The following is a 23,813-nucleotide window of genomic DNA, read 5'->3' as shown; positions in this document are numbered from 1 at the left end:
TTGCCAAATAATTTCTCTTGATTGCCGCTCTTTGAAAGCAGTTATTTTTGAGGACATCTTAGTGTGTTTATCAGTCACAGAGTGATAGTGTCTAGTTGTTATTAGACCCTCCGACTGTTAGATTTCCCATCCCCAGAGTGTTTTTTTTTAAAATAAGATTGATTTTCATATAGTCTAACATTACTTACATATTATTGATTTCATGTCACATAGTGGCTAAAGTTGTACAATGGTAAAGAATTCATGTATAGCCTTCGAAAGTTCCTACTAAACATTCCTCTGGGGCAAGTAGTCCAAGAAACAAAACAAAGCAAACTTTATTTTTAATTTATAGTGAGTCACTTAAAAAAAAAAGGAATGAATATTCCCATGCAGTTGTAATGTAATCACATATAGTATAACTTAGACTATTTTAGAATCACTGTATATGTAGCTCTACCTTTGTGCATTTACATATATTGAGTTTGTCCTAGAGCTCTTATGACCAATACTGTATATTATGTAGATATAGTCTTAGTAATATATTTATGTTGCCTGCTAGTTACTATTGTGGAGTTTATAGACAGTAGAAAATAATTCAGCAGAAAAATGTTATCAAAATTCTACCATTCTTTTTAATGCCTCAGGAAAAATGGGTTTACTGTCTGACATTTCAATTTGTCTGACATTCTGTTGCAGGGGTAATTTCTTGTAATAGTGAGTTCTAATGTCACGTTCAATTTGCTAACTGTTCACTAACAGCAATAGTGGGATCAGATTATAGGATTCTTTCCTTTCTTTGCACTAGGCTATTCATCATGAAATGGCATTGCAGCTATAGTCCATTGCAACGTCGAGTTTTAAAATTGTCTCAGCGTTTCCCTGTGTTAGTTTAGGATTGATCAAATCTAGAAAAAACTTTTCTTTCTTCCTTCCTTTTTTAAATTTCTAGTTGGGTTTTTAAATAGTTGACCAGCATTAACAGTCACATTAAGCTGTATTTATAGAATTGTTTAAATAATTCATTCCCCAAGGATAACTTACATCTCCAAAGCTGCCTTAAGATCTAAGGTTTGGCAGGATTCAATTCCTCTGTAAATGAACAGTTGAAGTATTGAAGATCATATCGATGAGACTCTTGAGTTATAACACATTCTTTGTTTCTTTCTTTCTGTCATGTTTTAGGTCTGTGTTTCAGAACCTGGGAAGTTTACTCAAAAGGTGAAGGTGTGGATTAGCGAGTACTGGAACTTAATGGAAACTGTGGCTATTGGCCTGTTTTTGGTGGGATTTGGCTTTCGGTGGGGTGCCCCACCTTTCTACACGGCGGGAAGACTGATATACTGCATCAACATCATATTCTGGTTCTCACGGCTCCTGGACTTCTTTGCTGTGAATCAACATGCAGGTCCCTATGTGACCATGATTGCAAAAATGGTGAGTACTGTCTGCTGTATAACCTGGTGTTATTTTAACAGTTCTACCTGATTTCATGGTTCATATTCAATAGTATTTTAACTTTTAAAATTATTTAAAGAAGTACACACTTCATCACCACTTATTGTATAACTTAAATTCATATTTAACCAATGTCCTTGGATAGCATATTAGATAGTTGACTGTGATACTCACCTTACCTTTTTGGTTAGGGCCAGATGATGGGGTATTGAGTCGTATTTGTCTCTGAGCACAGTAAGCTGAAATGCTGATTTGTCTTGTCTCTCCACCCCTAGCCAACTCTTAAATAGTGATTAGTATGGGCCACACTCTGTTCTAAGTACTTTATATATATTAACTCATTTAATCTTAAAAACAATTTTAATAGATGGGTACTATAATCCACATTTTACATTCAGGGAAATGGAGTTTACGTAAATTTCCCAAAGGAGTAAGCTGGGGAGTCAGGATTCAAATCTGGACCACCTGGCTCTGTCTGCCGTCTGAGCTCACTGTGCAATTGTATAAGCCCTGTCCAGCTGACTTTGCACAGGAGTTAAGAAGGACAGCACCTCAAGATCTTTGCTTTTTCTTCTAGAATACTCACAGAGAAGGGGCAAGCTCTTGAGAAGAAAGAGTTATGTTGAGATAGAGGAAGAGGACAGTAAAGGGAGAACCTCCAGGATACCAAAGATGATTTTGGTTACTTTATACTTTTTTTTTAGACCAGTAATATTTTCTCTGTTCTTGGTGACATTGGTATTAACTTGGAAATCTATGTTGAGGTAACCAATGTATCCCAGTGACTCAGTACAAGTTTATTTCTTCCTAATGCAAAGACCGATGGGTGCTCATGGAGCCTGGCCCTTATCCAGTGACTGAGGGATCACAAATCCTTCCTCCTTGGGGCATACCCATGTCATTATGTGGCTTCTCAGGTTTCCTATGACAGGGAATCAGAGGGATGGAAAAAATTCCATGGAGGAGCATGCTTTTAAAGGGATGGAGCAGCTTTTAACTGCTCTGAGGAGGAAGTGAGTCAAATCACTATTATTCCACAGCCCGTTGGCCAGAATAGGTCATGTGGCTCCTGCCTCATGGAAGGGAAGCTAATAGGAAATTCATGGTGTAAGTTTCTGCCACAGTGAACAAGTAGATTGATGTGATGTATTAATACATTTAGTAATGGAAATGAATTATTTGAAAGAGCCTTTAAAAGTTATAGTACGTGTGTTTGGTACATGTATATATTATATGTGTTCTCAAGCAGTTCTCCATTGTGCATTAAAACAAGCAGGCTTACTTTGTTTTTTAAACTTTTTATTTTGTACTGGGGTATAGCTGACTGACAAACAATGTTGTCATAGTTTCAGGTGAACAGTGAAAGGATTCAGCCATGCATATACATATATCCGTTTCTCCCAAACTACCTCCTATTCAGGCTGCCCCATAACGTTGAGCAGAATTCCCCTGTGGTATATGATAGGTCCTTGTTGGTTATCCATTTAAAATATAGTGGTGTGTACATGTCCATCCCAAACTCTATAACTATCTCTCCCCGCCATCCTTCCCCCTGGTAACCATAAGTTCATTCAACCATAAGTCTGTGAGTCTCTTTCTGTTTTGTGATAAGTTCATTTGTATGATTTCTTTTTGGATTCCACGTATAAGGGCTGGCGGATGATCTTTCTCCTTCTCTGTCTGACTGACTTCACTCAGTGTGACAGCTTCTAGGTCTATCCATGTTGCTGTAAATGGCATTGTTTCGTTCTCTTTAGTGGCTGAGTAATACTCCACTGTTCAGATGCACCACATCTTCTGCCATTCTTGTCACTGGACGTTTATGTTGCTTCTTGTTGCTGTTGCTGTTGCTCTTTAGTCATTAAGTCATGTCCAGCTGTTTGTGACCTCCAGGCTCCTCTGTCCATGGCATTCTGCAGGCATGAATACTGGAGTGGGTCGCCCTTTCCTTCTCCAGGGGATCTTCCCAACCCAGGGATTGAACCCATGTCTCCTGCTTGGCAGGCGGATTCTTTACCACTGAGCCACCTGGGAACCCCCAAGGTTGCTTCCATGCCTTGGCAATTGTAAACTGTGCTGCAATGAACAATTGGGTTGCATGTATCCTTTCAGATCATGTTTTTCTCCAGATACATGCTCAGGAGTGTGATTGCAGGGTCATACTGAAGCTCCATTTTTAGTTTTTTAAAAAACCTCCATCCTATTCTCCATAGTGGCTGTACCAATTTGTGTTCCCACCAACATTGTAGGAGGGTTGAATCAGGCTTACTTTTACTGCAAAGACTAACTGAGAGTTAATGAACCACTGGATTTAACAAATGTCATTTTATAGTTGCTTTTACATCTTTTTTTTTTTCCCCCTTAAATTCTTCAGTTTCCTAAGTAGCCTGGAATTATTCAGCAGATTCTTGGCCTAATCAATTTTCTGAGACTCTAAATACTGCTGAAGATAATCCTGGGAATAAGGAGCCATTTTACTAATTTGAATTACCCTAATTTTTTTCTTTTCATAATCTCTGATGAAAAGTTAGATACTATCCAATCAAAGGCTATTCATATTTCATCACTTCTTAAAAAAGCATAGATTCTCTACTGTTAGTACATTTAAATTATTCTATAGGCTACCTGAAACACATATTTTGCAGAGAAAACAAGATGTTTTAGACAAAGGAAATCCAGTTGTTCATGGACTAGGTATTTTGGTCAATGACTAGACAGTCTTATTATTGGCAGGCCCCGCCGTCCCTGGGATTCTTCAGGCAAGAACACTGGAGTGGGTTGCCACTTCCTTCTCCAGTGCATGAAAGTGAAAAGTGAAAGTGAAGTTGCTCAGTCGTGTCTGACTCTTAGCGACCCCATGGACTGCAGCCTACTAGGCTCCTGCATCCATGGGATTTTCCAGGCAAGAGTACTGGAGTGGGGTGCCATTGCCTTCTCCGATAATTATGATGACTCCAGGTATTTTATTTGTTTTGAATTTCTAATCTATGCTAAAATTCTGGCTGTGCCATATTTTTTTTTTTAACTTTTTATTTTATACTGGGGCTCAGATGGTAAAGAATCTGTCTGCAATGTGGGGGACCTTGATTCAATCCCTGGGTTGGAAAGATCCCCTGGAAAAGGGCATTGCTACCCACTCCAATATTCTTGCCTGGAGATTTCCATGGACAGAGGAGCCTGGTGGGTTACAGTCCCTGAAGTCACAAAGAGTCAGACACGACTGAGTGACTAACATTTTCACTTTTGTTGGGGTATAGCCAATTATGCTCAAAATTCTCCAAGCCAGGCTTCAGCAATACGTGAACCATGAACTTCCAGATGTTCAAGCTGGTTTTAGAAAAGGCAGAGGAACCAGAGATCAAATTGCCAACATCCGCTGGATCATGGAAAAAGCAAGAGAGTTCCAGAAAAACATCTATTTCTGCTTTATTGACTATGCCAAAGCCTTTGACTGTGTGCATCACAATCAACTGTGGAAAATTCTGAAAGAGATGGGAATACCAGACCACCTGACCTGCCTCTTGAGAAACCTGTATACAGGTCAGGAAGCAACAGTTAGAACTGGACATGGAACAACAGACTGGTTCCAAATAGGAAAAGGAGTACGTCAAGGTTTTATATTGTCACCCTGCTTATTTAACTTATATGCAGAGTACATCATGAGAAATGCTGGACTGGAAGAAGCACAAGCTGGAATCAAGATTGCCGGGAGAAATATCAATAATCTCAGATATGCAGATGACACCACCCTTATGGCAGAAAGTGAAGAGGAACTAAAAAGCCTCTTGATGAAAGTGAAAGAGGAGAGTGAAAAAGTTGGCTTAAAGCTCAACATTCAGAAAACGAAGATCATGGCATCTGGCCCCAAGTGCCAGATTTTATTTTTCTGGGCTCCAAAATCACTGCAGATGGTGATTGCAGCCATGAAATTAAAAGACGCTTACTCCTTGGAAGGAAAGTTATGACCAACCTAGATAGCATATTCAAAAGCAGAGACATTACTTTGCCAACAAAGGTCCGTCTAGTCAAGGCTATGGTTTTTCCAGTAGCCATGTATGGATGTGAGAATTGGACTGTGAAGAAAGCTGAGCGCCGAAGAATTGATGCTTTTGAACTGTGGTGTTGGAGAAGACTCTTGAGAGTCCCATGGACTCAAGGAGTTCCAACCAGTCCATTCTACAGGAGATCAGTCCTGGATGTTCTTTGGAAGGAATGATGCTAAAGCTGAAACTCCAGTACTTTGGCCACCTCATGCAAAGAGTTGACTCATTGGAAAAGCCTCTGATGCTGGGAGGGATTGGGAGCAGGAGGAAAAGGGGATGACAGAGGATGAGATGGCTGGATGGCACCACGGACTCACTGGATGTGAGTTTGAGTGAACTCCAGGAGTTGGTGATGGACAGGGAGGCCTGGCGTGCTGCGATTCATGGGGTCGCAAAGAGTCGGACATGACTGAGCGACTGAACTGACTGAACTGAACTGAGCCAATTAACAATGTTGTGATAGTTTCAGGTGGAGAGCAGAATGATTCAGCAATACATATACATGTATCCATTCTCTCCCAAACCCCACTCCCAGCCAGGCTGCCACATTACATTGAGCAGAGTTCCATGGGCTATGCAGCAGGTCTTTGTTGGTTATCCATTTTAAATATAACAGTGTGTACATGACCATCCCAAACTCCCTAACTGTCTCTTCCCGCTGGCAACCATAAGTTCATTTTCTAAGTCTGTGAGTTTGTTTCTGTGCCTTGCTTTTTTGTAGACAGCAAACATGTTCTACATTGTGATCATCATGGCCATCGTCCTCCTGAGCTTTGGAGTGGCACGCAAAGCCATCCTTTCACCAAAGGAGCCCCCATCCTGGACCCTTGCCCGAGATATCGTATTTGAGCCATACTGGATGATATATGGAGAAGTCTATGCTTCAGAGATAGATGGTATGTAGAGTATTCCAACACTGTGGAAATCAAACCCTTGTAGACACTCAGAGTTGTAAAGAACTCTGGAAAACAACTATCTGAATCTTAAAAATGTCAAGAGTTTGTGGTATTCTGCTAAATCAGTGTGCTAAATATTTGTCCATGGTCATAGGACTGTGATTCACCTTGTCTCTCATTCTTTTAAATTCTTTCTTTGCAGTTTGTTCAAGCCAGCCGTCCTGCCCTCCTGGTTCTTTTCTTACTCCATTCCTGCAAGCTGTCTACCTCTTCGTGCAATATATCATCATGGTGAACCTGTTGATTGCTTTCTTTAAGTAGGTTATTTTAATCAAATATGGTTATTTTGTATCAGTCAAATGGGTGAAGTATTTTGAAAGAGTCACATGTAACCTTTGTTTTAATGCATATCATGCTTTATTTCTGTGGTTTTATGGTTTTAAAAATATGGGCATGGGACTACTGGTAGGAAGGTAGCGGAGTGTGAGAAGAGAAAAAGCAATAGACTGAAATAAAAACAGAATTAAAAGAGATCATACACTGTAATTAAGCAGTAATTTGGAATCATGGAGAAGAGCAATTGATGAGTTGAAAGTTGACTAGAGAGTCCTTGATAACTTCCCTTCATCAGCTCTCATTATATTTCATTCTCTGTTTTCTTCAATATCACTTCACTTCTCCGTCTTCTTTTCCTGGTTCATCATCTTCTCTCCAAGCTTTTGACACTGGGATTTGTCCCTGGGCCCAGGCCTTTTGCTTATGCTTTGTTTGGTGATCTGTTTCAGTTTCCTGCATATATGTTCTATATCTGGACAAAGTCCAATGTGTATCTTCAGCCTACATCTCTTTCCTGAACTCCAGTTCTATAGGTCCAGCTGCCCTGTTCCGTTGCCAGTCAGACGTATAATAGATTTCTGAGCTTTTAAATGTCCAAACTCTTGATTTCCCCTCTTTCCCAATATACACTTATTCTTTTTATAGTTATTCCCACATCTTTAAAGAAGAGCACACATTTCTGCCAAAGCTTCATCTTTTTTTCTTTGTTGTTCAGGCTAAAAACCTTGGCCTTCTTATTGCCTCTCATATTTCTAGGTTTAGATTGTCAGAAATACCTTTGACTCCACCTTCAAATAGATCCTCGTCCAACCACCTGTCACTACCTCACTGCTACCACCACAAAGCCTCCTAATCATTTCTCTGCTTCTGACTTTGGCCCCTATATTCTTTTCTCAACACTGTAGCCCTAATGACACTTAACAAACCTAAGGATGTTATTTAAAAGTGCAGTTGCCCTTTCCTTCCATCATCTCCTTGGTGTGCCTGGTCCCCCTTACTCTTCTTTCTTTATCCTACTCACTTATATATCCAAATATATTTTATAATTTATTTGTATATTATTTTTCCCCCATTTATCTCATTCTGGAATACAGGCTTCACAAGAACAAGTTTGTTTTTTTGCTTTTGGGTTTTCTTTTTTCCTTTTTTGCCTATGAATTTATCCCAAGCATTGAAAAGAGTTTAATTGATGAAGGAAATCAAGTGACATGATGGGAAGGAACTAGTTTTTTCTGAATGCCTCCTTTATGCCAGCCACTGTATGAGGTATTTTATTTATTATCGTACTGAAGAGAGAAAGGGAAATCAATGCATAGAAGCTAAGTAAAGAAAGTAGAGGAGATATGGCTGAAAGCAGATAAAATAAATAAAAACACAGGCAAAAAGCGACTGTTGTTGCACATATATCAGGGAAATCTTATTAATTATTACAAGATTATATGATAACTGTCATCTCTCTTTAGTCTCACCATATTATGAACTTGCAACATTTGCTGGTGTTTAATTATTATAGCTTTTATTCTGACATGTCAAATAAGATCAGTGGGTATGAGATTTTTGTTTCTCAAAAATAGCAGGTGTCAAAAGAGAGGTTGAAAAGTCCTCCCACAGGCCAATCTCGTCACTGCGATGAACACACCGAGAACCATACAAGCTGCTTCTTGTTCAGTTGCTAAGTTGTGTCCCACTCTTTGCAACAGCATGGACTGCAGCATGCCAGTCCATGTCCTTCCCTGTCCTTCACTATCTCCTGGAGTTTGCTCAAACTCGTGTCCATTGAGTCTATGATGCCATCCAACCATCTCACTGTTGCCCCCTTCTCCTCCTGTCTTCCATCTTGATCTTTCCCAGTTATTAGGCTCTTTTCCAGTGAGTCGGCTCTCTGCATCAGGTGGCCGAAGTAATGGAGCTTCAACTTCAGTATCAGTCCTTCCAGTGAACATTAAGGGTTGATTTCCTTTAGGATTTTCATCCAAGTTGAGCAACCCCAGATCTGACTACTTATCCAAAAGCCCCTTTCCAGACTCTGTAATAGTTACGAAGAGCCTGACAAACACTGTGAAGATCGCCACCTGCTGGTAGACATGCTGTAGTCACACTTGGACTGGGGGTAGCATGGAACTTGGACCATCCTCAAACTTGATTGTGCAAGAGAACTACTTGGAGGACTTGCCGAGACAGGGATAGCTAATTTGGTCATTCTGGGGTGAGTGAGTAAGTGAAAGTCACTCAATCGTGTCCAGCTCTTTGCAAGCCCACAGACTGTAGCCTGCCAGGCTCCTCTGTTCCTGGAATTCTCCAGGCAAGGGTACTGAAGTAGGAAGCTGCTCCCTCCTCCAGGGGATCTTCCCAACCCAGGGATCGAACCCAGGTCTCCTGCTTTGCAGGCAGATTCTTTACTGTCTGAGCCACCAGGGAAGCCCCATTCTGAGGTAGGGCCCAAGAATTTGTATTTCTGGCAGGTTCTCAAGTGATGCTAGTGCTGCCGGCTCAGTGACTGCAGTTTAAGAATTGCCGTTAAATCCGGTTGTCAGTGCTTCCTTCATCTATCTTATGTAATCTGAAACTTCCCCTTACCTTTTTCCTCTCTTTTTTAAAATCTCACTAAGTGTCATGTGGGATCTTAGTTCCAGGACCAGCACCCTGTGCAGTGGCAGCATGGAGTCGTAACTACAGGATGCAGGGAAGTCCCTCCCCATTCTTCAATCCTAAGCTGTTTTTCTCCGGGATAGTTTGAGTTTCTTCTCTTTACCATTCCTGCAGTTTAGGGTTACTTGCATTTCTATTTGTTAAATTTGTCTGCCCTTCTTAAGTGCTTCTCTGCCATATTTCTTGAAGAAATAAATTCTATATTAGCCTAAGCAAAATATTAAGAGAGATATTTCATTGTGTCCTCCCCACCCATATCATATTATAGACTTAAAGTTATATAGTTAAGGATGACATATTGCTTGAGAATGGATACCACTCATGACAACTTCATCACAAGCTCTATAGCATCAACATATTTTTCTGCACTATTTGTATATTGTAATTGACATAATAAAGGGGAAAAAAAATCCAAAGTAGCCAACCAATATGAAGTTACTTTTATTATAAAGTTAATGTAAATAATTGATCTAGCTTCTAAATCAAAGTTCTGCTTATTGGTTTATTGTAGGATAAATTGATTTTTATTGCCTGCCTCGTCTTTTTTTTCCATTTGAATGTTTTAGCTAGGGTTATTCTAGCAGTTCTCACATTTGATAATTAGGAGAATCTCTTCATAAGATTGATAATATAGCAGAACATTAAAACCGTTTATCATTAAGGATGACTTATGGACTGAAAAGATCTTATGTGAAAAAAGATAGTGAATCAAGAATAATGTTACTTTCAGAGGACAGTTTCTGTTCATTGTATTTAAAATGTTAGCATTTTCTTCTCTCTGATTGTAATTTCTACCTTTTGCATTTTCTGATTAGCATATTTTATTGTAGAGGGTGATTAATGTGGGTTGTTTGGGGAAGAAGAATCATAAATGTGATGATATTATTTTTATTGGCTAACTACTGGTCACATCAGGTGAACCAATAATAAGCTGGAAAATAAAGTAGTAATCTAACTATTATGTTTCAGGATTCCGTATTAAAACACTGTCCCTCTTTTACTGCTACTTACAGTAACGTTTACATAGATCTGAAATCCATTTCAAATAACCTGTGGAAATATAATCGCTATCGTTACATCATGACCTACCATGAAAAGCCTTGGTTGCCCCCACCTTTTATCCTGCTGAGTCACATTGGTCTCCTGCTTCGCCGTCTTTGCCAGCACCAAGCTCCAAATGACCAAGAAGAGGGTGATGTTGGATTAAGTAAGTTTTTAATTGGTGGCACAGGAGAAAGAAAGTAAAGAGCAGAGATCCAAGGTGAAGACACCTGAACATTTTCGATTAAATTCAGGGCTCAGGTTGGAAGGCTCTGGGAGTTAAATTAAAAGACTATCAGTTGGGAACCTGGGTCTAAGTAAATACATTGATCTCATGTGGTTATAGTATCTTTTGCTAAGAGTAATTAATAGTTTGAAAGAAAGAAATGGGTAGGAACAGAATCTCTGCTTGGGTTTGTAAAGGTTTTTTTGTCACCTGGAAAACCTGTATTTTCTCTGCTTAACTGGGAGGTCATCAGAGTAGCTCCTAGAGGGTAGTAGTCCCAGTGGCCCATACTTATTCTTTGTTGGTGAAGATGGAATCCAAATTGAAAGGATACAGGTCTTGTGGATTAAGGGAAATAGATAAACCAGACTTTGTCTGACTTATTCACTAGAGTCAAGGCTCTCTGGTTCTCTGATTTACAGAATGTGGAGGTCATTCTCTATAGATGTCTCATATTTTCAGGAACTTCAAGTCAAGATGCAGAAATGTGGTTTCTCTCTCTTTTTGGCAAAGCTTAACTCGACACATTTTGAGATTTTTTTCCTAGTTCATTTTGCTTATCCATATCTTGACAGCATGATATGACTGTCATACTAATCGTCTTAAGAGAAATTCATTCTTTTGGTTTACAGATCTTTTGTAGTTCCTCTAGGTCCATTGGTACTAGGCCCGTTTCTAGATAATTCCTAAATATAGTAAGGAAATGGCATAAATCCACAATCCTTTATCTCAATTTCTAAATCCAAAATATATCTGAAAATGGAAAGTCTTTTTCTTCTTAAGTTAGAGAAAGACTCATCTGGATAGAAGAGGCTAATGGGACTAATGTAAGCCACTTATCCTCTTTATCCCTTGTAGTAGGAATACTCATTGATTTTGCTGCAGAAATAATGTGTTTAATTTCAGAATATTGCTCTATCCCCAATTAGGGATTTTACTTCATTTATGGCATGTGCTTTATATTATATTTCCAAAACTAGAAAAGTAAACTTCTGAAATAGACTGGTTCCAAGAGTTTCAGGTATGGAATTGTGGACTATCTGTACATTTTGGTGAGCCCTTAACAGGTGTTATCACAAGGTTGACAGGGTGACATGCTTTTGCTCCTGCTGGTAATTGACTCTGTGAAGTATTTTTCTCTTCTTGAACCACTGTACTGATTTATTTTTCTTTTCCATTTCTTTCCCTCAAGAGATTCAGCCTTTATAAGGAAGTCAAAGCACAATTGAAGTTAACTTAAAGGCTTATAATTATATTATAATTTTTCATCTTCTAATAGAGTGCCATGCCAGAACAATTTAACAGGAGAGCGTGAACCACTTGAGAGATCCTGGAATTAACTAGGATTTGGCCAGATTTTATAGCACCATACCAAAGAACCCTTTCCTGAGCTTGCCTCGATATGAACTTATAGGGTGATTCTGGTATAAAACTTGAGGAAATATTCTGATGCGTAGAAGTGCACTCACCCTGAGTTTTAGAGGAAATTCTAAATTTTTGTGATTGCCTTTGAGCCTCTGTATTCAGGTTCAGAATGTTTGCACACGGGGTAGCAGTGCCACCTGGTGGACAGTTGCAAGAAAATGTCACATGCTTCTAGCTGTACCTACCGCTATCACTGGAATTGCTCTGGGGATTATTTGCTCTCAGGAATCCGCCGAAGGTTCAGATCACACAATTCTAAAGTCCCTTACTCATACAAGATTCTTTAATGCAAACAAAAATTTAGAGCTGAGTGGGGATGGGGAGATACTGGATTTTTTTTTTTTTTTGTACCTGAAAAATTCTTCCATACTGTAAAACTCAGAAAACACTGTGAACACCTTTTGTGGCTGAATATTTTCTTTTAATTATCCTCTAAAATTAATATTTTTGTTAATTTGCATTTTAAATAACTTCTAGAACCTTTGAATTTCTAATTAATTCTGGAGAACTTTAATGGTTCTTTCTTGTTTTTTCTTTTTTTTCCCCCCTAATTTAGGTGAAATGGTTGAAGGAAGAAAACATTCCAATTTTACCCTTTTTGCAACAGCATTTTTATATTTAACAAGTATTAGAAACTTGCTTAAAAGATAATGTTTTTTTCTGTTAGGTAAGAGTCAAGGTGGTATACCACATGTGATCACTGAAATTTGATATAGATTGCATTAGTTTCATAACATCATGAAATGATGTGTCTTTTAATGGATTAGTTATTGTCAATGAAGATGTATAGCCTTGATTGGCCATTAATACTACTGGCAATAATATCTTTTTTCAATAGAAGAACTTAGTATATACCAACTCAGTGCCTATATAAACCCAGTGCAACAAGGTACAACTTTCTTACACTTACTAGATTCTCTGAAACAGACGTAGATTTCTTCTAACTTTGATTTTAACCTGTGGGTTACTTGTTGTCATTTTGACAGTTTAAATAGTTGGTGGAGGAACTGCCATAAGCATATAAATATGATAGATTTTTATGTGTAAAAGTATTCTAACTTAGGACAATTTTGAAGATAAAGTATCTGATCCACACGAGTCACCTCCAAGACCCCACTTCAGCTTATAAAACAACTAGGAGACTCAGCCCGGTGCTTCCAGGTGTTGGTGGATAGTGCGTCCCAGTTAGTGTTAGTAATACAGTGTGACAAGGCTGTAAACTATTCTCACACAAACTATAGTTTTATTCATTTTCAACGCCAGTGGAAGAAAAGTCACTCAGACGTGGTCTCAGCTTCCTGAGGGGAGGGGGAATGATGATTCTTTTTATATACTATACTTACTTCCACAGAACTCTACCTAAGTAAGGAGGATCTGAAAAAACTTCACGATTTTGAAGAACAGTGTGTGGAAAAGTACTTCCACGAGAAGATGGAAGATCTGAATTGTAGTTGTGAGGAACAAATCCGAGTGACATCAGAAAGGTAAAAGTTCTATATGTATTTTCATTCCCTAAGCTGCTACTTGAAGCTGATTCTTACTAGAATGGCTGAAAAAAGTAGAAGGTCTACTTTCAAAACCCGAGGTTTTGATTCTCTAAAATTTTCTCAAGTAGTGTGTAATATTCTTGTAATCATTGCACATTTATTGAGCGTCTTCTGGGTTCTAGTCTTATAAGTTAGAGGAGATAAATGGTGGATGAGACCAGGGGCCCTTCCTTTGTAGGACTTACATTCTAGTGTGTGCATGTGGAGGGGTGATGGGAATGGAGGGCAAAAAAGAAATATGTAATTTAATGCCAGACCATAAAAGAGCAATGAAGAAAAACAAGTAGTATAAGGGAATAGGGAATGATTGCCCTGAAGGGTCTGCTGGAGCTGGGTTGGCTTGGGTAGGTTGGACTGTCTGGGGAGCCTGGTGCAGGAGGACAACTTTGAGGCAGCTGAGAAGGAGAGACCTGAGGAAGGTGGGATGGTGCCCCCAAACTGGATGCGGATGTGTCCAGGAGCAGTAGGTTGGTCCTGAAGAGGGCAGGTGCAGGGTACCGGTTGCACTGGGAGTCATGGAGCTCTCAGGGAGCCTGACTAGCACTTATGCATTGAGTTGAGGGCAGTTGAGGGTGAATAGAAGAGACAGAGATCAGAGGCAGATTTTGTAAGAGGTTTACCTCTGAAGCAGGGTATGGGTACATGGTGGGGTTCTTTTGTTCTATGTGGCGATAACAAAATTAATGTGTTTGTTCCTGGAAATGGGAGGAGCTGCAGGAGCCAGAGGGAAAAAGTGATTTGCTGAGTGAAGTCCTTGGGAAGGGGAGTTAATGGTGGGGACCAGGAGAGGATGTGGAGAGGACCAGGAGAGGATGCAACCAGGCTGCAGGAACCAGGGCAGTCATCAGGGAGGGTATCTGTGGATGGGTGTGATTGTGGGGGGAATTAGTGTAAGAATGCCATTCAGAGTTTTGAGGAAAGAGGAGATGTGTTGGAGAAAGTGAACAAACTCAGAGTCTATTAAGATCAAAGCTGCTGTGCATGTATTACTAATTGTAGGTGTTAAAATAATGAAGGATTGCATGTAATTATTTGCATTTTTCAAATTTAGCTGTAATTAACCTAACAATATATTAGTTTCAAGCATATAGCATGATAGTTCGACATTTGTGTACTATGCAATGATCACGATAGTGAATCTGGTTAACATCTATCACCATACACAGTTACAGATTTTCTTCTTTTAATGAAAATATTCGTTTCCAAGGCAAACCATTCAATATCACAGTAATCCAAGTCTATGCTCCAACAAGTAATGCTGAAGAAGCTGAAGTTGAATGGTTCTATGAAGACCTATAAGACCTTCTAGAACTAACACCCCCAAAAGATATCCTTTTCATTATAGGGTCAGTTCAGTTCAGTTCAGTTGCTCAGTCATGTCCGACTCTTTGCGACCCCATGAATCGCAGCACGCCAGGCCTCCCTGTCCATCACCAACTCCCAGAGTTTACTCAAACTCACGTCGATCAAGTCAGTGATGCCATCCAGCCATCTCATCCTCTGTGGTCCCTTTTTCCTCCTGCCCCCAATCCCTCCCAGCATCAGAGTCTTTTCCAATGAGTCAAGTCTTCGCATGAGGTGGCCAAAGTATCATTATAGGGTACTGGAATGCAAAAGTAGGAAGTCAAGAGATACCTGGAGTAACAGGTAAATTTGACCTTGGAGTACAGAATGAAGCAGGGCAAAGACTAACAGAGTTTTGCCAAGAGAATGCACTGGTCATAGTAAACACCCTCTTCCAACAACACGAGAGAAGACTCTACACAGATGGAGAAGCTCTATATAGTCAGCAAAAACAAGACCGGGAGCTGACTGTGACTCAGATTATGAACTCCTTATTGCCAAATTCAGACTTAAATTGAAGAAAGTGGGGAAAACCAGTAGACCATTCAGGTATGACCTAAATCAAATCCCTTATGATTATACAGTGGAAGTGAGAAATAGATAAGGGACTAGATCTGATAGAGTGCCTGATGAACTATGGATGGAGGTTCATGACATGGTACAGGAGGCAGGGATCAAGACTAAACCATCCCCAAGAAAAAGAAATGCAAAAGGGCAAAATGGTTGTCTGAGAAGGGCTTATAAATAGTTTTGAATAGAAGAGAAGTGAAAGGCAAAGGAGAAAAGGAAAGAGATATCCATCTGACTGAAGAGTTCCAAAGAATAGCAAGAAGAGATAAGAAAGCCTTTCTCAGCGATCAATGCAAAGAAATAGAGGAAAACAATAGAATGGGAAAGACTAGAGATCTCTTCAAGAAAATTAGAGATACCAAAGGAAAATTTCATGCAAAGATGGACACAATAAAGGACAGAAATGATATGGACCTAACAGAAGCAGAAGATATTAAGAAGCAGTGGCAAGAATACACAGAAGAACTATACAAAAAAGATTTCCATAACCCAGATAATCATGATGGTGTGATCACTCACCTAGAGCCAGACATTCTGGAACATGAAGTCAAGTGGGCCTTAGGAAGCATCACTACTAACAAAGCTAGTGGAGGTGATGGAATTCCAGTTGAGTTATTTCAAATCCTCGTGGACTTGAATCCTCATGTGCCCTCATGGACTGCTGCACACCAGGCTTCCCTGTCCTTCACCATGTCCCGGTGAAAGGTACTTCACCTTTGCTCAAACGTAGGTCCACTGAGTCAGTGATGCCATCCAACCATCTTGTTTTCTGTCATCCCCTTCTCCTCCTGCTTTCAGTCTTTCCCAGCATCAGGTTCTTTTCTAATGTGTCAGCTCTTTTCATCAGGTGGCCAAAGTGTTGGAGCTTCAGCTCAGCACCAGTCCTTCAGTGAATTTTCAGGGTTGATTTCTTTTAGGATTGACTAAACTATTTGGTTTGCTGTTACAAAATTTCCCAGACTGGATGGCTTAGAAGCTGCAGAATGTTATTGCTCATAGTTCTGGAGGCTGGGAGTCTGAGATCAGGGTCTGAGGGTGGTCAGGTGAAGGCCCTGTTTGGCTTACAAACTTCTGAGTGTATACCTACATGATAGAAGGCGTTAAGGAGCTCTGTGGAGTCTCTTTTATAAAATAGAGCATTAATCCCACTCATGAGGGCTTCATCCTCATGACCTAATCATCTCCCCAAAACCACACGTACCAACACCCTCACTTTTGAAGATTAAAGTTTCAACATGTGAATTTTGGGTGCGGACACAAACATTTAGGGCATAGCAGAGAGGATAAATAAAGACATTTTTAGAGAAGACAATTCATGAGAAGAGTTAAGGATTGGATGTGGTGATAAGGGAGTATATGGAGTCCAGGATGAATAATGTCTAAGGCAGGGTAATGAGGTGAAAGGTGTCACTGAAAGGATAAGGAATGCAAGATGCATGGCAGAGACTGAGGCAGCGGGTAGAAGCAATGAGGTTGAAGTTTGTTGAGCCTGAGATTCTAGTGGCATATTTAACCAGAGATGTCTGGAAGGCTTTACATATATGGCTCTGGAGCCCGAAGGGCAAAATTTGAATAGGAAATTTGATAGTCACCTGCCTATTGTAGGAAAATAAAACTATTAGAGAGGAAGCGATTATGCTCAGAAAGCAAGTGGAGTGAGGAGACTCAGTGGGTCTCACGCTGAGAGGTGTCAACACCTGTGTCATGGGCTGAGGAAGAGGAACTTGTGGAGAAGACTGAAAAGAATTGATCAGAAGAGAATAATGAAAACTAGGAGAAGGTAATATCATGAGTCAAGTGAATACAGAGTGAAACTTGATGATAGTAATAATAGTAAACTGAACACCAGTAATCATCATATGCTATTACATTTTCTTCAGTTTTTTTTCTTGGCGTTTGAGTAGAGAAGGATTAGATAGTAGATGGGTAAGTAGCTTCTGAAAAATATTCTAGATGCTTTCAAAGGCTCTAGAATTTGATTATGAAGCCCTAATTTAATTTCAAAACACAATTGATCAAATTTCCTTTTTGATAGAGCTATTTCACGAGCCCTCTTTTTACACGATGGTCCTTATTGAGGTCGTTCTGAAAGTGTTAGTTGCTCAGTTGTGTCCAACTCTTTGTGACCCCATGGACTGTAGTCCACTAGGCTCCTCTGTTCATAGGATTCTCCAGGCAAGAATACTGGGGTGGGTAGTCATTCCCTTCTCCAGGGGATCTTCCCGACCCAGGGATCAATCCCAGGTCTCCTGCCTTGCAGGCAGATTCTTTACTGTCTGAGCTACCAGGGAGGGAAGAATATTTTCTGGCAGTAACTGAGCAGTAGTTTGAAGAGGGAGGGAAAAGACATTAGGAAGACATTTGTATGTTTGCCTACCTCTGAAAAGAGATTATCTGTATCCTTACAGAGTTAGGTGAATTGTAAAAGTGGAAAGAGAACCTATTAAGTCTGTTTTATATTTTACTTTCTCTATTTGGAATGCTGGCTACTTTTTGTCCCTACCGATATAAGCCAGTGTTTTCTCTCTCTCTTCTATGGAATAAGTTGTTAACTAGGGATTTTTCCATAGTAAGCATGTTTGGTTACATTATATTTGGAAAGTGCTATGTCTTAAAAAAAAAATTTTTTTTTAAACTATCACATTGAGCAATGTGACTCAGCAGAGTTAGAGCTTGAGCAGGTCCCATCATTGTTTTATCATGATATCTTACTGAGAAACATTTGTGAACAACTCTCGGCATGGAAAATGTGGGTGCAATTCAGTCATCCTTCGTGGGACTCTAGGACCTCAATAGGACTTTGCTTGGATCCCTGCTGAGTTGCTGATACATGCTGGAGGGCAGTGGTTAATGCCATTAAATATGGAGTTGCATGCTTTGGCTTTGAAGCCTCACTCTTTCACCGACCATGTGATGGGTAATGTGACCTATATTCATGAAGGGATGGTAGAATGCCTACTTTATAGGGTGGTCATGTGGATTAAATAAAATAATGTATAACGCCTGGCACATAATGAGCACTCAGGAGCACTGTGATTATCATGATAATTATAATAATACTTTGTATAATTTCATTTTACAATATCTAGTCCAGAGACCCACAGTGAAACAATAACCATACTGGTCTCCCCCTCACTCTCAAACCTTGTATAGAAGAAACAAAAATTACGAGAATTTCTTTTCCATGGCAGAGTGACTAAAAGACTTGGTTAATATAGATCGTGGTTGAGAAATATAATTAAAATATGTTTCATAGGACATTGAGATTTAGATAAGAAGTGCCTATGAAAGCACAAGGACCTGATTTGAGGGTGACCAGGTTATTTGCCTGACAGTCTCTATTGTAGCAGATTACCTGTGGCTCTGAATAGTTGTTGGTGTCTATTGTATCCTTTTGATGGGGCTGCTGCTAATGGAACTTAATGAGTCTCCATTACTGTTGTTCGGACTGCACTGTTTTTGAATTAGATGAAACAGTGTGCTAGATGGAGAGGCTTTAATGAAGCATATTTGGAAGTGAATAAACATATATTTTGTGCTCTTTTCTTCATCATCCTTGCCAATTCTAGTTTTACAGGTTCCAGAAGGTCAGGAAGCCTTTACTAAGGCTCTATTGAGTTATAGAAGTTGAAGCAAGAGAGGGCTCCACCCGCCTAGATGATAATAAAAATGGAAAATACGACCCCCTTTATTCTTTCATTTCTATCTGCAAAGATTCCAGAAAGAAGGGGAGGATTTCTCAATCCATGTGACCTGTGATATATTCTAGAGAGGAGACATCTGACACTATTTTGGAAAGTGCTTCCTAGAACTGAGTGCCAAGCACTTCGTGATATAATCAATCACTGCTTCTCCCAGCCCCCAAATAAGATTGGGAACAATTTTTTTATTTCTGCATATGGTGATGTGAGTCATGAAACTGTTGACTATATTCCCTCCCTTGCTACTTTTCACTTTATTTCTGTTTATCAAAGATTTTTAGTATTGAGAAATTGGAAAGTATACTCCTTTCTGCAAAGTAAAGAATGAAACAGAGGAAAAAAGGAAAGAAAGAAAAATGTCATAACTGTGTTAATTTCCTGGACTGCCATAACAAAGGGCTTCCCAGGTGGTACCAGTGGTAAAGAACCTGCCTGCCAATGCAGGAGACATAAGAGACCTGGGTTCCATCCTTGGGTTGGGAAGATCCCCTGGAGGAGGGCATGACAACCCACGTCAGTATTCTTGACTGGAGAAACTCATGGATAGAGGAGCCTGGCAGGCTACAGTCCATAGGGTTGTAAAAAGTGAGACACAGCTGAAGTGACTTATCACGCATGCACACACACCTAACAAAGTGCCAAAAATCTGGGTGTCTTACAACAATAGAAATTTATTATCTCACAGTCCTGGAGGCTAGAAGTCCAAAATTACGACATTTGGAGGTCCATGCTTTCTCTAATGACTCTAGGGGAGAGTCTTTCCTCACTCCTTCTAGCTTCTGTTGCTTGCTGACAGCCCCTGGTGTTCCTTGGTTTGTAGATGCATCACTCCAGGCAGAAGGCAGTTGTCTCACATTTTCTTCCCTCTATGTCCAAATTTCCCCTTTTTTTAAGAATATGAGTTATACAGGTTTATGGTGTGCTTTAATGACCTTATTTTAACTTGATTACCTCTGTAAAGGCCCTCCTTTCAAATAAAGTCACGTTCTAGGAATACTGGGGGTTAGGATTTCAACTTATCTTATTTTGGGGGCACACAAAACAAAACCGATACCCATATAACAGAGATAAATAGATATAGATATATTTTCTTTGTTCTTTCTAATTTTCTAAATGAAATCAAGTGTTAAATTTAATTTGACTCTACTTGCAATGCACCTTTGTACTTGCATAACTGATGGTGTCTTATGCTGCTTTGACTTGAACCACTGGTTCAATATCATAATTTGGGGTTCAAGTATTCAAAATCACTTAAGAATTGGCTCAGGCTTTCTCTGATTGTAGGTTTCTTAAAATGGGCTTTGTTTGAAACCTGGGATGCTTGTTTATACTGTAGATATGAAATTTTATTTTAAAAGATCTATAAACTTTTTCCAATTATGTTTTTTATTATTGATTCTATTCCTATCATTCTGGTTTCATCCTCAGGATTTCCCTTGTCGACCAAAATAGCACAGTGCTTGACAATAGGAGATATTAAAATGTTTGTCATGTAAGTTAATGAATATGTTAATGAGTACAAATAGGCTGATTGATGAGATGATTGGAAGGCTAACTAGTAGAAGCTGGAAATGTGGTTCTGAAATACTGGAGAGAAATAAGGGCTAGAAATACAATTTTTAATTTTCCTTTTTCTGGTGATAGTGGGAATTATAGGAGTGGATGAGGGCACCTGGGATGAGTACCTACTGGATACAGAAGAAGGCAGAAGACAGACCCAACACAGGGAAGCCGCATAGGCTGGGCAGCCACCTAGAGATGGAAGCAGAGCAGGAAGAGAGGCAGGCCAGTTCCCATCGACTTACTGCGTTTATTGCTTTTCTCCCTCCCTTTACCCTTAGGGTTACCGAGATGTACTTCCAAATGAAAGAAATGAATGAAAAGGTGTCTTTCATAAAGGACTCCTTATTGTCTTTGGACAGCCAGGTGGGACACCTGCAGGATCTCTCTGTCCTGACAGTGGATACCTTAAAAGTCCTTTCTGCTGTTGACACCTTACAAGAAGATGAGGCTCTCCTGGCCAACAGAAAGCATTCTACTTGCAGAAAACTTCCCCACAGCTGGAGCAATGTCATCTGTGCAGAGGTTCTGGGCAGCATGCCACTCTCTGAGAAGAAGAAGTATCAGTGTTATAGCATGCCCCCTTCTTTGCTGCGGAGCCTGGCCAGAGGCTGGTATCCCCCACGAGGGCAGAAAGGGCCCTTTCTTGAGATTACAGATCAAGAGGCTTCAAATGTAAGAGATGACCAAGGAGAGCAAGAAACAAAAAATCGTGTAGTTGCTTCTGGGGTGATGCTGAACAGACAGGCACACCCAAAGTATGGCCAATATCTCCTGGTCCCTTCTTATCTAGAACAAGTTTCTTATTCTGCAAAAACTGACTTGCCTCTGTCCACACCATCTGTGGAAGCAGGTACAGATGGGCTGACAACTGAACACGTCAGCCAGACTGAGGTCCCTGTTCATCTGATGTGGCAGACCCCGGGTGTCTCAGCCAAGGGCCCCGTGGTGGAAACCAAGGAGCAGTGTGAGTCACTTGGTCAGATACCAGCCAGACAAGACAAGGGGGAACGAGTGCTCCCCACTTTGATTTGCACACCTGCACCCACGAGAGTGTCCTCCCTCCCTTCCCAGGTCATGAGCATGCAACCTGGAGGTGGGTATGTGAACTGGGCATTTTCAGAAGGTGATGAAACTGGTGTGTTTAGCACCAAGAAGCAATGTCAAATCAGCATGGCCTCCGCTTGTAACCATGACTCCAGACTGAGTGAACAGGGCCAGAGGCAGAACCGGGGCAGATCCCTGTCTGATAACTCGGCAAGACTGGCCCAGAGGAATTGCTCAGAAGTACTTCCATGGCTCCAGCCAAACACATCCTTTCGAATCAGTCTGCTTCGGAAAGACAAGCCCTTCACTGGGAATCAGAGCTTGAGATTACCCAAGGAGGAGAAGTTGAAGATCTCTAAGATTAAAAGTAAGAAGTAAACATTTAAAAACCGGGATTAAATTCTCACCTTGCTACCATTCTCATTCTCCCCATTCTCTCAGTCTTACCTGTGAAACACAATGGTTCCACATACTGTCTTTATTGTCTCATGTAAATCATTTCCTTTACAGATCTATCAAAATTCTCAGAGATAGGACAATCAAAATGGATCAAAACAAAATTGCTAACCAAGGATAGGAAACTGTCAAAGAAGAAGAAGAAAACACAAGCACTGCAGGTGCCAGTAAGTGCCTTTTATGTTTTTGGCAACTGAGGTAGTATCCTATCTTAGCTTGAGTTCTCTTTATTCTAAAGTGCCAAGTACACAAAATAACACTGTCCTGGAAGGAATGGAGATGTAAATCTTAAGAGTCAGCAGAGCTGATTTGCAACAATTCATTTATCAACTCATATGTTGAAGGACTTTTGTGTTATTTTCAGTTTTTGGCTATTCCACTTAAGCTGCTAAGAACATTTGTGTACAAGTCTTTGTGTGGACATATGTTTTCATTTCTCTTTGGTAACTAGGAGTAGAATAGTAAAGTCATATGGTAAGTATTTGTTTAATTTTAGAAGAAACTTACATTGCCACCAGTTTATGAGTAGCGGTTTATGAGCGTTCCAGTGGTCCACGTCCTTGCCAGTCCTTAGTAGGCTCAGTCTTTTTGATTTTAGCATATTAGTGAGTGGACAGTGGTATCTCACAGTGGTTTCATGTGCCTTTCCATAGTGACTCGTGCAGAATCACCTTTTGAAGGAGACTTAATGTCCATAAAGAATGTGCTTCCTTCAGGGAACATGCGATGAGTTGCTGGGATCCCATAAAATATGAGTTTAGAATTATGTTCTAATTATGTTCTAAAATGGCCAGAGTTAAAATAAGAACTATTAACTGAGCTCAAGCACTAATAACTTGCTTTTGTTTGTTATCTTGTAGTTTGTCGATTTATCTCATTTCTTCTCTGCCCCTGTGAAGCACATGAGGCAGCCGTTATTGTTAGCTCTCTGTTATTTTAATGATGTAGGGAATGGAGCTCATAGACATGAAGTGATTTGCTCAGTTCATGTAGTTTCTGAGTGACAGGGATAGAATTCTAACCAGTTCTTTCAGACCCTTATGTTTTTGTTGTTTTGCTTTATACCAGTGGTTCTTAAACTGCGGTCTCCCATCAGCATTACCTGAAAACTTAAGAGATTCAAATTTGCCCTCTCCTCAGACCTACTAAGGGCTTCCCAGGTGGCACTAGTGGTAAAGAACCCACCTGCCAATTGCAGGAAACATAAGAGACGCAGGTAGGATCCCTGAGTTGGGAGGATCCCCTGGAGGAGGGCATGGCAACTCCAGAATTCTTGCTTGGAAAATCCCATAGACAGTGGAGCCTGGCGGGCTACAGTCCATGGGGTTACAAAGAGTCATAAACGACTGAAGGGACTTACCGCACACACACAGACCTACTGAATCACACACAGTTCCTGAGGAAGGGACCCAGAAATCTGTGGGTTTAACACAGTCCTGGGTGTTTCTGATACACACTCAAGTTTGAGAAACCCTGCTCCCCACCCTGGTTCTCAGTCATGACTGCAAATAGGAAAGTCACATGGATGCTTGTGT

At 40.2% G+C, this 23,813-nt stretch overlaps 1 protein-coding gene across 3 annotated transcripts in view; it reads left to right on the top strand.

Moving 5' to 3' along the window:
- TRPM6 (transient receptor potential cation channel subfamily M member 6) overlaps positions 1–23,813 on the top strand; it is a 165,224-nt gene that overhangs the window by 111,854 nt on the left and 29,557 nt on the right. For all 3 annotated transcript variants that reach the window (XM_027549478.1, XM_027549477.1, XM_027549476.1), the window contains exons 21-27: positions 1,165–1,416; positions 6,202–6,376; positions 6,579–6,693; positions 10,375–10,568; positions 13,405–13,537; positions 21,057–22,189; positions 22,333–22,445. In XM_027549478.1, the coding sequence (XP_027405279.1) occupies positions 1,165–1,416; positions 6,202–6,376; positions 6,579–6,693; positions 10,375–10,568; positions 13,405–13,537; positions 21,057–22,189; positions 22,333–22,445 (2,115 nt within the window). The remainder of the gene's footprint in view (positions 1–1,164; positions 1,417–6,201; positions 6,377–6,578; positions 6,694–10,374; positions 10,569–13,404; positions 13,538–21,056; positions 22,190–22,332; positions 22,446–23,813) is intronic.

Source organism: Bos indicus x Bos taurus, chromosome 8 (genome assembly GCF_003369695.1).
Source record: "Bos indicus x Bos taurus breed Angus x Brahman F1 hybrid chromosome 8, Bos_hybrid_MaternalHap_v2.0, whole genome shotgun sequence".
Classification (NCBI taxonomy): domain Eukaryota; kingdom Metazoa; phylum Chordata; class Mammalia; order Artiodactyla; family Bovidae; genus Bos; species Bos indicus x Bos taurus.
The sequence above is the reverse complement of the archived record's forward strand: the minus strand, read 5'-3'. Positions and strand labels throughout refer to the sequence as shown.